The 12,717-nt window shown below is 41.7% G+C and overlaps 1 protein-coding gene across 2 annotated transcripts; it reads left to right on the top strand.

Annotated features, from left to right (window-relative positions):
- The first annotated feature begins 2,083 nt into the window (after nt 1–2,083).
- cdk1 (cyclin-dependent kinase 1) lies at nt 2,084–12,322 on the top strand. Of its 2 annotated transcripts, none has more exons than XM_048269328.1 (8): nt 2,084–2,239; nt 3,036–3,105; nt 3,662–3,818; nt 5,125–5,248; nt 5,630–5,800; nt 6,630–6,793; nt 8,873–9,014; nt 11,949–12,322. In XM_048269328.1, the coding sequence occupies exons 2-8, from the start codon at nt 3,069–3,071 to the stop codon at nt 12,060–12,062; spliced, it is 909 nt and encodes a 302-aa protein (XP_048125285.1). In that variant the 5' UTR covers nt 2,084–2,239; nt 3,036–3,068; the 3' UTR covers nt 12,063–12,322. The 2 variants fall into 2 exon arrangements, with proteins under 2 accessions (XP_048125285.1, XP_048125284.1); XM_048269327.1 differs by having other exon boundaries at nt 2,087–2,239; nt 3,057–3,105.
- Nucleotides 12,323–12,717: the final 395 nt, after the last annotated feature.

A 12,717-nucleotide genomic window follows, 5' to 3' on the forward strand; every position in this document is an offset into this window, starting at 1 on the left:
GTGAAAATGAGTGACAGCTCACTGCCAGTCAGTCTTCATAATGCGAGCGCGCATGGAACACATTTGCGCGCGTGTGCGGGTTGTGCAGGCTAGTTTGCGCGTGGCGTTATATTAAATGTGACACCCGGTGCTTCAGACGCCCTGGGGGGACAAGAGCAGGGTCCAGGGTAGCTCGGATCCTACCAGAAAAGGAATTCTCCCCGGGCACTCTGTCAACAGATCAGCTTACTGATGGACAGAAAGAGAGAGAGAGGGAGAGAGAGAGAGCAAGAGAGAAAGAGTTAGAGTGAGAGAGAGAAACAGAGGGAGTGTGTGAGAAATTAGCAAGAGAGAGAGAGAAAAAGGGAAGAGTGTGTAAGAGATGGAGAGAGGGAGAAGAGGGGAGAGTGGGGGAAGCAAAGAGAGGGAGAGAGTGGGCATGTGTGAGTGAAAGAGAGGGGCAGAGAGAGAAGGAGCGAAAGAAAGAGGAGGACCACGCCCTCTCTTGCCGACATACCCCACTCCCACTTGCACATGGGGAAAAGGAATGGATCACACAGAACATGAAAAAAGACAAACACTGAAATGAGAGAGACTGTCAGATTCAGAGGAAAAAACAGTGTCACACAGAGAGGAATAATCAATAAAGAAAAACAACACATGGAAACCAGCTGAGACAAGGCAAGGTGCAACCCATTCCAGACAGCAATCACTGTGTCAGTAATCCATTTGAGTGTGCATCAGTGTGTGTGTCTGTGTGTGTGTGTGTGTAGCACTGTTGCAGAGGACTCCCCTCCTGAGGGAGAATTATCCACAGTGTGTTTTCCAGTGCCAGGGCTTTAGCACCCTTTCACCTGCCAGGTTCATATTTATGTGTCTAAAAGCCCTGAGCATCGACGCACCTCCCCTGTCCTCGCCTCCCCGGCGGGATTAGCCAGAGACAGACTCAAGGCTCAGCAGAGTGGCACAGATTTATCCACATACCCACCCAGTCGAGGGCTGAGTCAATGCCACCGCCACTCCAGACAGAAAGGGGCTTATTACAGCTACGGTATATTCCTTCAACAATCTAAGACAGGCTGGTGGCGACAGACACTGCTTCATCACACACTGCTTACGACACACACTTACACACACAGAGAGGACCCCCTGAGGGGACTGAGAGAAGATATTGTTTGCAGGTCTAAATGTATATGTGTGTGTGTATGTATGAGTATGAAGATAAAAAAGAACCAAATAGATTTTAGGAGAGGATGTGATCTAGATAGACACAAACACGTGTGTGTGTGTGTGTGTGTGTGTGTGTGATGTGTGTGTGTGTGTGTGTGTGTGTGTAATTAACTGCTCCTCCTCTATGAACAGTGATGTAATCCTGGTGCTCTGCTCTCTACACTTCTTTTTCCCTCTCCAGCTATAGCCTACTCATTTATTTATTCTCCACCTGTCTCTCTGCCCTACCATTGGACTCGTGCACGAGATGAGACACACCTACACACCGACGCGCACATAAAGGAACAGAAATACAAGAAGTCCAACACTGCCATCTCCTGGCCCCGTGAGGTAAAACCGAGGAGGCATGTTCTGCTGTCTGGTGTTGAAATAAGATGCCACTCTAGTTCGAGAAGCCATCCAAATGGAAACAATAAAACAAAACAAATAGGAAGATCAATACTGTAGCCTTGGGCCTAGGCTACAAGTCACCTGCAGCTTAGCATAGGCCTAATTCCTCTGCGTAATAACAGTAGGCCTATAGGGCCAGGCTATTGTGTATTACACTGTACAATGGTCTTCAAAAAGTAGGATGTAGCCTAGTTGTGAATTTTGCAAAGAGCCGTCTTGTATTAATTTAGCCCATATTTCACGTCTTCATTCCAGTCTGATAGACAGTAGCCTTGCCAATAGCAATAGACGGGGTCAGGAATAATAGTCACAATACTTAAATGCCTCAAACAGAACACACATATCCATAATATTCCTCACACATCCTCCTTTCGCGTTTAAAACTTGGACTGTGAAAACATTCCCGATAGGCACCACCGTGTTTTAAACCCATCTCCCGCCCTCCATCGCCCCCTGCGTCATTGGCCATTTTGAAAAACAGCTGGCTCACGCAATTGGTCCATTTTCAAACACGTCGGGCGCGGTTAGTTTGAAGGAAACAGCTTAGCAGAAAACCATTCAGCACTACTAGTTGCAAGCTGAAACGGGGTAGGTTTTCGTCAACCATCTCATCCCCGAAGACAAACAGTTTTGAGAAGCGGTAAGCATGTCTTTCACATGCTAATATGAGTTTAGTTCTACATTTGTTTAGCCAGTATTTTGTGTATGAAAGAAATGTCCGATGTTAGCTAACCTAAAAAAAACAGATGTTTTGATATAAAATAACTGATTAGCGGATGCTAGTGCCAGCTAAGTTAGCATGTATAGTCTGTCACGTTGCTAACCTTTGGCTAAGTTATCTCATTGCATTCCTTTTTATATAATGAAAACAGTCATAGCTATTGGTGCCTTGACTTATGAATTCCCTATAACTTTACCTGACATCATGTTTCTTTTTAAGACATGAACAGTCAGAAACGCTACCGTTAACGATTATGTTGAGGTTAACGTTAACTTACATTTTGAGAAATGCATCGAGTTCAGGGTAACTTGGCTATGTAGCCACTGTTAGATAATTTAATTGGTAATCACGTATCTAACTTTTAATCGTGATCGTGACTTTACCCCACGGAAACTGGGATATTTATAAGTCAACAGACTGAGAAGTTATGTTAAACTTTTGTCGTCGTAACAGTTAGCCTAACGTTATGATAACGTTGTCCCAGAAAAATGTTTTCCCCCTCCTCGGACAGTTAAATTAACTTAACTAGGTATCGACATTAATCAAGGCTTAAACCTACTTATTAGGGTGCTTACGGTAATTTTTAAAGCCAACTGAAACAATGCACAAATGTCAGATAATACCTCAAACATGTTTAACAAGGTTGAAACGTTGTGCTAATTAGCTGAAAAGCTCCACAATGTAGCTTCTAACCTAACGTTACGTTACCTAACAGTTATCGCTGTTACCCTCTCAGGAACCGGTCAGAATGGAGGACTACTTGAAGATTGAGAAAATCGGTGAAGGTAAGTTAAAGTTTCAGTTATTGTTAGTCATCCAGTATTCTAATGTGTTCACACAGCAAGCAATAGCCAACTGTTGAACAACTGCTTGTTTGGTACATGCCCTTGTACGTGAGCCAAAAACGTTCATCTGTTGCACGACATTGTTTTGCAGTGCCTTTGAGGCATACTCTGTTGAGAACAACTTGGCGAGGAGTTTTTCAAATATATTGCTTAGATTTACTTCAATGTATAAGCGAATCGTTCCAGATCTAATTAGAAACATGGTACAGCTTTTGCCTTCTGGTACTTTTCAGATTAAACTCTGCAAAATATAGACCTCACTACAATTCAAATGTAAAGAATTTACCACTAATGTTGTACTTGACTGCACATCTGGCTGCCCCACGGCACCAGTTAGGCTATCTTAAGATGAAAATTCCTTTGTTGTACTCTGTAAGCTGCAGTATTCTGTGGTTATTATGAATGAATACCTGTACATGGGAGTTTGGATAAATATGTGCATAGATCTCTCCTTTATTGCTCTCCCTCACTGCTGTGTCACCTCCTGCAACCCCAGGTACCTATGGAGTGGTATACAAAGGCAGGCATAAGGCTACAGGTCAGGTGGTTGCTATGAAGAAGATCCGTCTGGAAAGCGAAGAGGAAGGTGTACCCAGCACTGCTGTCAGAGAAATATCTCTGCTTAAAGAGCTGCAGCACCCTAATGTTGTACGGTAAGAGATCATAAGAGATCACTTTGCCCAACAGAGCTTGGGCATGACCAACAAATGTATGCAGTTAGCTCCGCAGTTTTGAATTGCACGACGATCGCAGGAATCAACAAAAATTCTCCATATCATTTGTTTTCTCATCGTATGTTAGATGCATGAAGCCATGATGAAGTAGATCACTTCTAGTAATGTATTACAAGAGTGGCATTCTTAGAACCACAATGACACAAAATGTTTAGATGAAACATCCCAACCGTACGTTATTGAAGGAGCATTAACTAATAAAACTGCGTGACTGCTTGATTTGGCACCAGTTGATAGTTCTCCATTTGCAAATTATCCCCCATAGCTCTCATCATGTATGCATCTATTCTGATAAACTAGACCACTTCTATCTTTACTTATTTGTCGGCACTTTTATAAAAAGCGACTTAGATATCAATTAACTGACACATTTTCAGGCTACACTGCCACTGCCTCCACTTCTGACACTGCATAACGAGAGAATGGCGTTTTCAGAACTGCAGAGCCCCCAATTTAAGATTAAACAAAGCCCAGACTGTACATTATTGAGAGCAATAGCAGCCGTAAAAATAACGTTTGACAGCTTGATTCGTCACCAGTTGACAGTTCTAATCTCTATTTGCATAATCCAAAGGGAAAAAAACACCACAGGGTTCTGAGAGGGGCTGGTGGAGTGTGTTACTCATGTTGCGTAGCCCCTTTCTAACCGCTTAGTCATGGTGCTTTGAGCACTGGCACTTTTGCCAGTTAAAGTGGCAGAGATTTTGCTGTTATGTGGTGGGCTGCCTGATTACAACTGGTTGGATTGAGATCAAGGTGTGTCGAGGCCTTCAGCGAGAGTTGCAGATTTTGCAAATTTACACAAACCAGCAAAACCTCGGAGTGCCACTTTCTCAAGCTTGAAAACGTATGCACACAAAAAAATCCTTAATGCTTGTACTCTGAGAGTACATAAGACAAATACACAAAAACCTTGGTGGCTCATTGATGTAAGGGACAAGATGCATGCAGAACTCGCAGTTTGCCCAGGAATACTTTATTTTAGATAGATAGATAATATATGTGTTTATCTAATATGACTCGCCAATGGGACTCAAGTGATAACTTACCCAACAAAGTGCCAATCATATCATATGTGTAAAGATTAGTGCTTTTTGACCAGTCAGTGCACATGACCATTAAATGACACCATATTATACAACACACTCTTAATCTATGATATGGATATGGCAAACACTTAACAGCAAAATTACTAAATTTTCTGTCTCACTCACACGGTCCACAGGCTTCTTGACGTGCTAATGCAGGAGTCTAAACTCTACCTGGTGTTTGAGTTCCTTTCCATGGACCTAAAGAAGTACCTCGACTCAATACCCTCAGGCCAGTTCATGGATGCAACTCTAGTAAAAGTAAGTGGTTTCAAGTATATATTTGCTACAGGTAATATTTATCACAATAAAGTCTGACAAGGAGGTCTCTGGTCTAGTCCATCTAGTGCAAGCCTGTGTAGTATGTGTTTTGTTCAGGATGGGATGTGAATTGCCAGGGACCTGAATTTGCAGCAATATTTAAGATGTCAGGGCTTTAGGTGTTCAGGCACTGTTCAGGTAACTTGACTCTCGCCAGATGAATTTCGTTCCACCTAGCTCCACTCATCCATCTGGGATCGATCCATTGGAGAGGTGTTTCAGAAGGCTGAGCCTTATAAAAAATCCATGCATATGATTTGGATACGTCACACATTTTTCAAGAATAATAATAAATAAAATAAAAAACTCATTATTTTTCAGAGCTACCTGTACCAGATCCTGGAGGGCATCCTGTTCTGTCACAGCCGGCGGGTTCTGCACAGAGACCTGAAGCCCCAGAACCTGCTCATCGACAACAAAGGCGTCATCAAGCTGGCTGACTTTGGGCTGGCTCGGGCTTTCGGCGTGCCAGTGAGGGTCTACACACACGAGGTACACCACAAGAACACCAACTTGTGTGTGTCTGTGTGATTAGTGATGTAAGGGATAATGGAGTGAAGTCCATTATCCCGTTTATTCTACTGTTAATAACATGTTAAATATTAAGTTAATTTTACATTTTTTTGTTATCTCATTTGGATAGTTACAGCTGTTAAATAAGTATTTATTTCAAACTGTTACTATAGTCCCGCATGAATGGTTGCAACGCTGGAACACTAACCAGCGGGTCTACCACCTAGGCTACATATAAAACAGTCAAAACATTGATAAAATCAAAATAAGGCAATTTTTTTGTAAATTGAACTACACGTTCCCATTGATGGTGAAGTTTGATCTGCCGGCTCTCCACGGCGGTAGCGCGCAAAGAGTGCTGGTTAATTGTACGTTCTAAAGACCCTCACAATGGGAAACTGAATCAAGCCGTAGAATAACAAAACGTAACCTGTTTGGATTTTGTATGTAGACAAGGAATTCACGTTTGTTGAGGGTGTAGTTATAGAGTACAGAGGGGCATTCAAATTCCTTAAACAGAGGCGAATGTTTGTGGCAAACATGTTTGTCTAAACAGATACATTTGAACGATTTTGTGTAAACATCTCAACGGTAACTCCGTCCAACTCCCAACATGATCACGGAGAACTACCTCTTCAAAGTGTTTGCAAACGGAACAGAAACAGAAAAGTGTTCGTTTGCCTATGTTTGTGAATTTGAGCGCACCTCTGGTGTTTACGAGCTAAACATCTCTTGTGACATTCCATTCAGTAAGCCTTTAATTATGTCCAGAGTTTACAATAGCACTGAAGTTTGTGTATGTGTGTAGGTGGTGACTCTGTGGTACAGAGCCCCAGAGGTCCTCCTGGGAGCATCTCGGTACTCCACACCCGTAGACATCTGGAGTATAGGGACCATTTTTGCTGAGCTCGCCACCAAGAAGCCCCTCTTCCATGGCGACTCTGAGATTGACCAACTTTTCAGGATCTTCAGGTAGTACTGCAGTTGTCTCACTCCCAACTCCTTGGCGTCCATCTCGTTATCTTAAAGGGAAACTCTGGGAGACCCTCTGCATTGTAGCATAGACATTCACCGTGCCAGATCTCTGGCGTGAATGAAGTACTCCGAATCATTGGTACTACAAAAGGTCACATGCACGAAAGGCTCTCTGTACGCTCGTTTGTTTCCGGTGGAGCCAGGTGTGTTCGAACCTGCCGCTATTGTTAATGTAATTCGTGTCTAAACAGACCTGGTTGGGTGTTGTATTATGGAAACAGCATGTTACGATAAAGAAGGATTTATGCATGTGTTAAAATTGTTATTATTGGGCAAACACGATATTCAGAGTCGGAGTGAAGATTTAAGGAGCAGAATATAACAGAAGATGCCGTTACAACACAGTTAACGCTCCACCGGAAATATATATGAGCGTACAGGAAGAGCCTTTCGTGGTCCATGTATGATTCGTTCATTTGATATTCAATTGAGAATCCAAAATGAGAAAAATTACTGGTTATTTCATTATTTGTTTATGAATGTGATGCAAACAAACAAATAACGCTTTGTTTGTCAGACTTTTGATTATGGTCAGATCAAAAGTAGAATGTTTAAAAAAACGGCCTCACGGCCTCTTTTGATATTTTAATTTCAGATTTCTGTGACCTGGAAGTCGATCCGAAGTCACTTTCTTGGTCTTTTAGGCCTGTCAGTACTCAGTGTTGCCAATTTAGTGGCTTTGTTGCAAGATTTAGCGACTTTTGGCCATCCCTAACAACTAACGAGAAGTTGGGCAACTTCCGCAACGATGGCAAACTCGGCTTTGTTGTTGAATCGTCAGAAAATCTCCCTTCTCATGCCTGTTTCGTTTATGAACATCGCGTTCTCCCAAAGCGTTGCCCCATGATTATAGAAGTAATGACTGGCCTATGTAGTATCGGCCCATGTTATTGCACGGAAGTAGATGTTTTATAGATCGATCAGCTCATATCTGTTGTTGACAACATCATTGGAAGGCAGCCAGCTGCAGTAGCCTAACTTCTGGTGAGATTACACCAGAGAAAAGATGGCATGACTGGGAAACTAGGGACGCGGTTGCCAGCATCGTTCAACAAGCACATTGATTAAAGGAAAGTGGGCTAGAACTTCATTCACAAGCAGAGCAAATCGAGCATACAAGTTAGAGAATTCTATTTGTTTATACAAAGGAAAAAAAGAGAGATTATGTCATTCTGTCCGAGTGGACATTTAAATATAGCCATTGTCTTTGGGTTAAATTGCGTGTATGGTTAAGTTGTAATCGGACTGATGGTCTGATTTAACATTACAAAACAGAAGCAGCAGCTGGCAATGGAAGTCAATAAATAATTTCCGGATCTCAGCAATTGGAAAAAATAAATATCAAAATCAGTTTTGGCCCTGAGGTTGGGTTTTGTTTTGTTTTTTAATCTGACCATGAAATCAAAAGTCTGAAAAACAAAGCGTTATTTGTTTGTTTATCACATTCATAAACAAATAATGAAATAAGTCATTTTTTCATTTTGGTTTCTCAAGTGAATATCAAATGAACGAATCAGACTTTTCGTGCACATGGTCTATTGTGGTTCAGTTTTGTCAGTTAAGCCAGGCTTTCTGCTTCAGACTCCCACAAAAAGGGTGATGTTCAAATGGGGCAAAAGTAATAATACCTCTGTATTCATTATCTTTCATTTAAGTATAAGCACTAGTGTATTGTGATTTTCAATTAGATTTTTCTTTGAACTGTTACTTGTAATGCTAATATAACATTTATTGGTATTCTATGTTGTGATTTGCTTTGGATGAAACCATCTGCAATTCGCCTTATTCACCCGGCGGCCATTATGAGGCTGAGGGGTAACACTTGCCATTACACCCCAGTCCAGCAGATGGTGGTGGTAATGCACTCCGTTTGCAAACTGCTAAAAAAAACTCACTGAAGAAGAACAGGCCAGTGAACCTTTCTTCTTTTTCCTGGTGAATAAGGCGAATTAAACATTAACAAGTATGTATGTGTTTAATTCAACTTCACACGTATACTATTTTGACGTTCTTTAGAACCCTGGGAACACCAAATAATGATGTTTGGCCCGATGTGGAGTCCCTTCCTGACTACAAGAACACTTTTCCCAAGTGGAAGGGAGGAAACCTGTCCACCACAGTGAAGAACCTCAACAAGAGTGGCATTGATCTGCTTGGGGTGAGCCACAGACTAAAGGCACCGCGCATAGGCACCGACATGAGGGCGGTGCACTCTGTTTCCAATATTTGGTTACATTAAATTCCATTGTTTTTGGTACCATACACCACCGCTGAGCTGTTTAGCATGCTGCAGTGTAGATCAAGATTATTATATAGTTCATCGCATGCTTGTTAAAAATGTTGGTGTTGGCAAGTGACTAACTGGCCCACTCCCAAAGTGAGCACTGAGGACTAGACTCAGACTTAATTGATCTCAGGTTCTAAGTAAGTGGGTGTGTTGGGCCACATGGGCTCAGATAGGTATAAATGGAATTGAGACTACACTTCACGAGATCACATGTTACCTTGGCGACGTTTAATAACAAAGATGTTGATGTTCCCTTCCGTGGACATGTGTCCTGCTGTTGTTTACTTTTGTAATTTCCGGATTTCCTATGGTCTCTGCGGTAAACATCACAATGCTTTGAACTGTGGGTAATTCCCTTTGGTGAGGTCTGCACTGATGCTTGGTGAAGTGTGTACTCAGTCATTCCCTTTGAAATGCTACATTCAAAGCAACTGTTGGATCAGTAAGGCATTAGTAATAAGGAGCATTAGCAAGTATGGGCAACTAGTTTGGCATTGTCTTGAAATTCATGTTAATGGTAGGTACATGCATAACAATAGTTGAGATGCATAAAAAAAAAAAATCACTGGTCAAATTCCAAACTCAAATGCATACTTTTCATACAAAACTACAGAAAGTAGTCACCACCAGCTGGGCTGTCGTGGAAAGTTTTAGCACATCTCTCAGGTTATTGGTTCCCTAGTTTTGGACTAGAACGTTATACTTAAAAAAAAAATGTTTATATTAAATACTGAACCTGTCGTATGTTAGTTCACTGTTAAGCTACTTTAACATTAAACCAAAGACAATGCCTTTGGCGACTGTTCATTGAGCTCCACTGGCTACCCTAAGCCGCCCGCATCAAATTCAAACTACTAAAGCTTGCGTACAAAGTGATTGCTGGGTCTGCACCTACTTAAGTGCTCTCATAAAGACTTATGCTACCCCTTGCCTGCTGCGCTCCACCAAGGCACTGACACCCCCACAACCACAGCAATCCAGGCCATTTTCATCTGCGGTCCCCTGATGGTGGAATGATCTGCCAAGTCCCAGCAGAGCAGGGGCGTCCCGCTCTGTCTTCAGAAAAACTCTTGAAGCGACCACTTTTCCAAGAATATCTCCTCCTAACGATTCTGATAACCCCACACACCTGATGCACACTTGCCATGCTATCCCCTCCTCGATCTCTCCATTCCTGTCCTCCCTCCTCTGCTGCCACTACTCTTCCCTTCACCCTACCACTTCATTGAAGTGCCCCTTCACAACGGAGTCAGAAGTGTTAGGGGGTGTTGAAATCTTTACCTACGAAATAGACCTCTGAAGTTCGCCTACAAAAAAGCTGCCATCTTTGACATCCGGTATCTGGCGAATTATTTTATTTATTTATTTATTTATTTATTTATTTTTTTCTTATGGGAAAATAACATGGGGATTTTGAATTATCGCACCTGTTAAATTCTCGCGGGGATGAAAAAGTCTGAAATGCAGATGTTTCCCTGAACACACTTTTGTCCTCTGCCTTCGAGGGGATACTGTGATCTCCGGTATGTGAAAGCGGCACACTTTCACAGATTTTTGCTACCCCAGAGGTAGTTCGCTTTAATTAACAACCGGATCTCCTTATATGAGCAAAGATGGCCGTTTTTGTTTCTGTTTTGTAGGCGAACTTCAGAGGTCTATGGGAAACCACTTGAGTCATTAGTAGCCAGCGAGTTCACCTATGTCGCCACATCGACGGGGGTGGTGGGCCTAGTAGTTTTCCATTCAGAAAAATGCTGACTCTAGCTCTTGTTAGCTGTTAAAATCCTTCTCCGTTTGACAAACCAATGCAGAAGAAAATTTACAAATGTTTGCAAACACATGTAATGTTTACACCAATCGTTTGAATTTAACTGTTAAGAGAAAACATGTTCACCACAAACATTCAACACTGTTTGGCGAATTTGAACTCAATTATGGACTTTAACAGACACTAATTATTACCCACACGACAGCATTTGATAGCCCAATGTTACTGAACTACTCTCAAAGGCAGACAGATGTATTTAAATGCTGAAATAGCAATTTTTCTGACAATCATGTTCTAACTAAACTGTAAGGAACTCCTTTGCATGATGATCAACAAGATATCCCGATGTGTTGTACAATTTTTTTTTATATATATATATATATATATATATATATATTTTATTTGCAAAGATTTGTAAAACTTATTTCTCGCACTGGCAGCCATCTTTCTTCAAAATCTTCCCCTTCAGCGATAGTCTGATCACACTCCATTTGAAGAGTTGAACAGCACTTCCTTTTCGGTCTAATAGAATTGGGACACCCTACCCCTACACGTGAATGCGCAAACAAAGTGGTAGTGTTGTACTTAAATTATAGGCACAGAAAAGGTCTAAAGTCTAAGGTCTTTTTGTACCTTAAAATAATGTTTCCAAAATTGTTTCAGTGGTTCATCAACTCGTAACAGGGTGAACGGCACTTCTGCATTCGCTTCGCGACCCTTTATTGGCTATAACCGAACTATGTAAGTTTGCCAGATTGGGTAGTGGATCTGTAGTTCAATGGAATGAGACATAAGAAACTACAAATTTGACTTGCTTCTGATGTTGCAATACATCATACTTTCATAAAATCATGCAACATACTCTACCATACTCTACCCGATGTTTGTGGACATCATTAATGGCAAAGCCGGTGCTGGATAAACAAATAGCATGCGTGCGACAGTGCTTTTGTGTTGCTTTAAGACTTGTGGTAACTTGAATGTAAACTTGTGTGTGTGTCTGTGTGTTTTTATTTCTGGGTGTTTTTGTTTTGCAGAAAATGCTGATCTATGACCCTCCGAGGCGCATCTCTGCCCGTCAGGCCATGAACCATCCTTACTTTGATGACCTCAACAAGAGCACTCTTCCTGCCAGCAACATGAGAATCTAACTTTGCAACATGTCGTCACAGAAATGGACCCTGTGACAACCCATGCAATTATGGAGCAATCACCTTGGAATTTATTTGTTGACGTATATGTTAATACTTTGTATGTTGTACTTTGTATGTTGTGTTTGTCCTCTTTAAATGTTCGTATGCCTTCAGTTGTGTAATGGAAGGCATTTGTGTACATACATTCTTGCGCTTTTTTTGGAGAGAAATGTCCGTTTGTATATGTTTTCCAGTAAAGTGCACTTTTTCACATCAAACATTGTCCTTTTGATGGATTTTTTTGTTGCTTTTGCAAAGTCACACGGATGTGGCTAATTGCTGGTATGCATGTGGTGTAGGCCTACTTCAGTGCCCATGCAGTTTTTCAAGTGTGCACACTTGATGGCATATTGCGGATGGTAGAACGGTGAATTGTCCCTACATAGGTTTTACCAAATACTTCAGAATTAGGTAAAGTTTTTCCTCTTATTTGAGTAGGTACCATGAATTGACTGTGGAACAGGAAGTCACAGTACACCTGCTAGCCAACAAGAGGAGTTCTGCATGTTGTCTGACGAAGTGGTCAACGAGGTTTGTGTAGATGCACTAGATGCGGTGCCTGACAAAGCACAGTTCATGGAAAACTTTGCTCTTTTCTATTTGAAAATGCAAG

The sequence above is a fragment of the Alosa alosa genome, chromosome 18, assembly GCF_017589495.1.
Source record: "Alosa alosa isolate M-15738 ecotype Scorff River chromosome 18, AALO_Geno_1.1, whole genome shotgun sequence".
Taxonomy (NCBI): Eukaryota; Metazoa; Chordata; class Actinopteri; order Clupeiformes; family Clupeidae; genus Alosa; species Alosa alosa.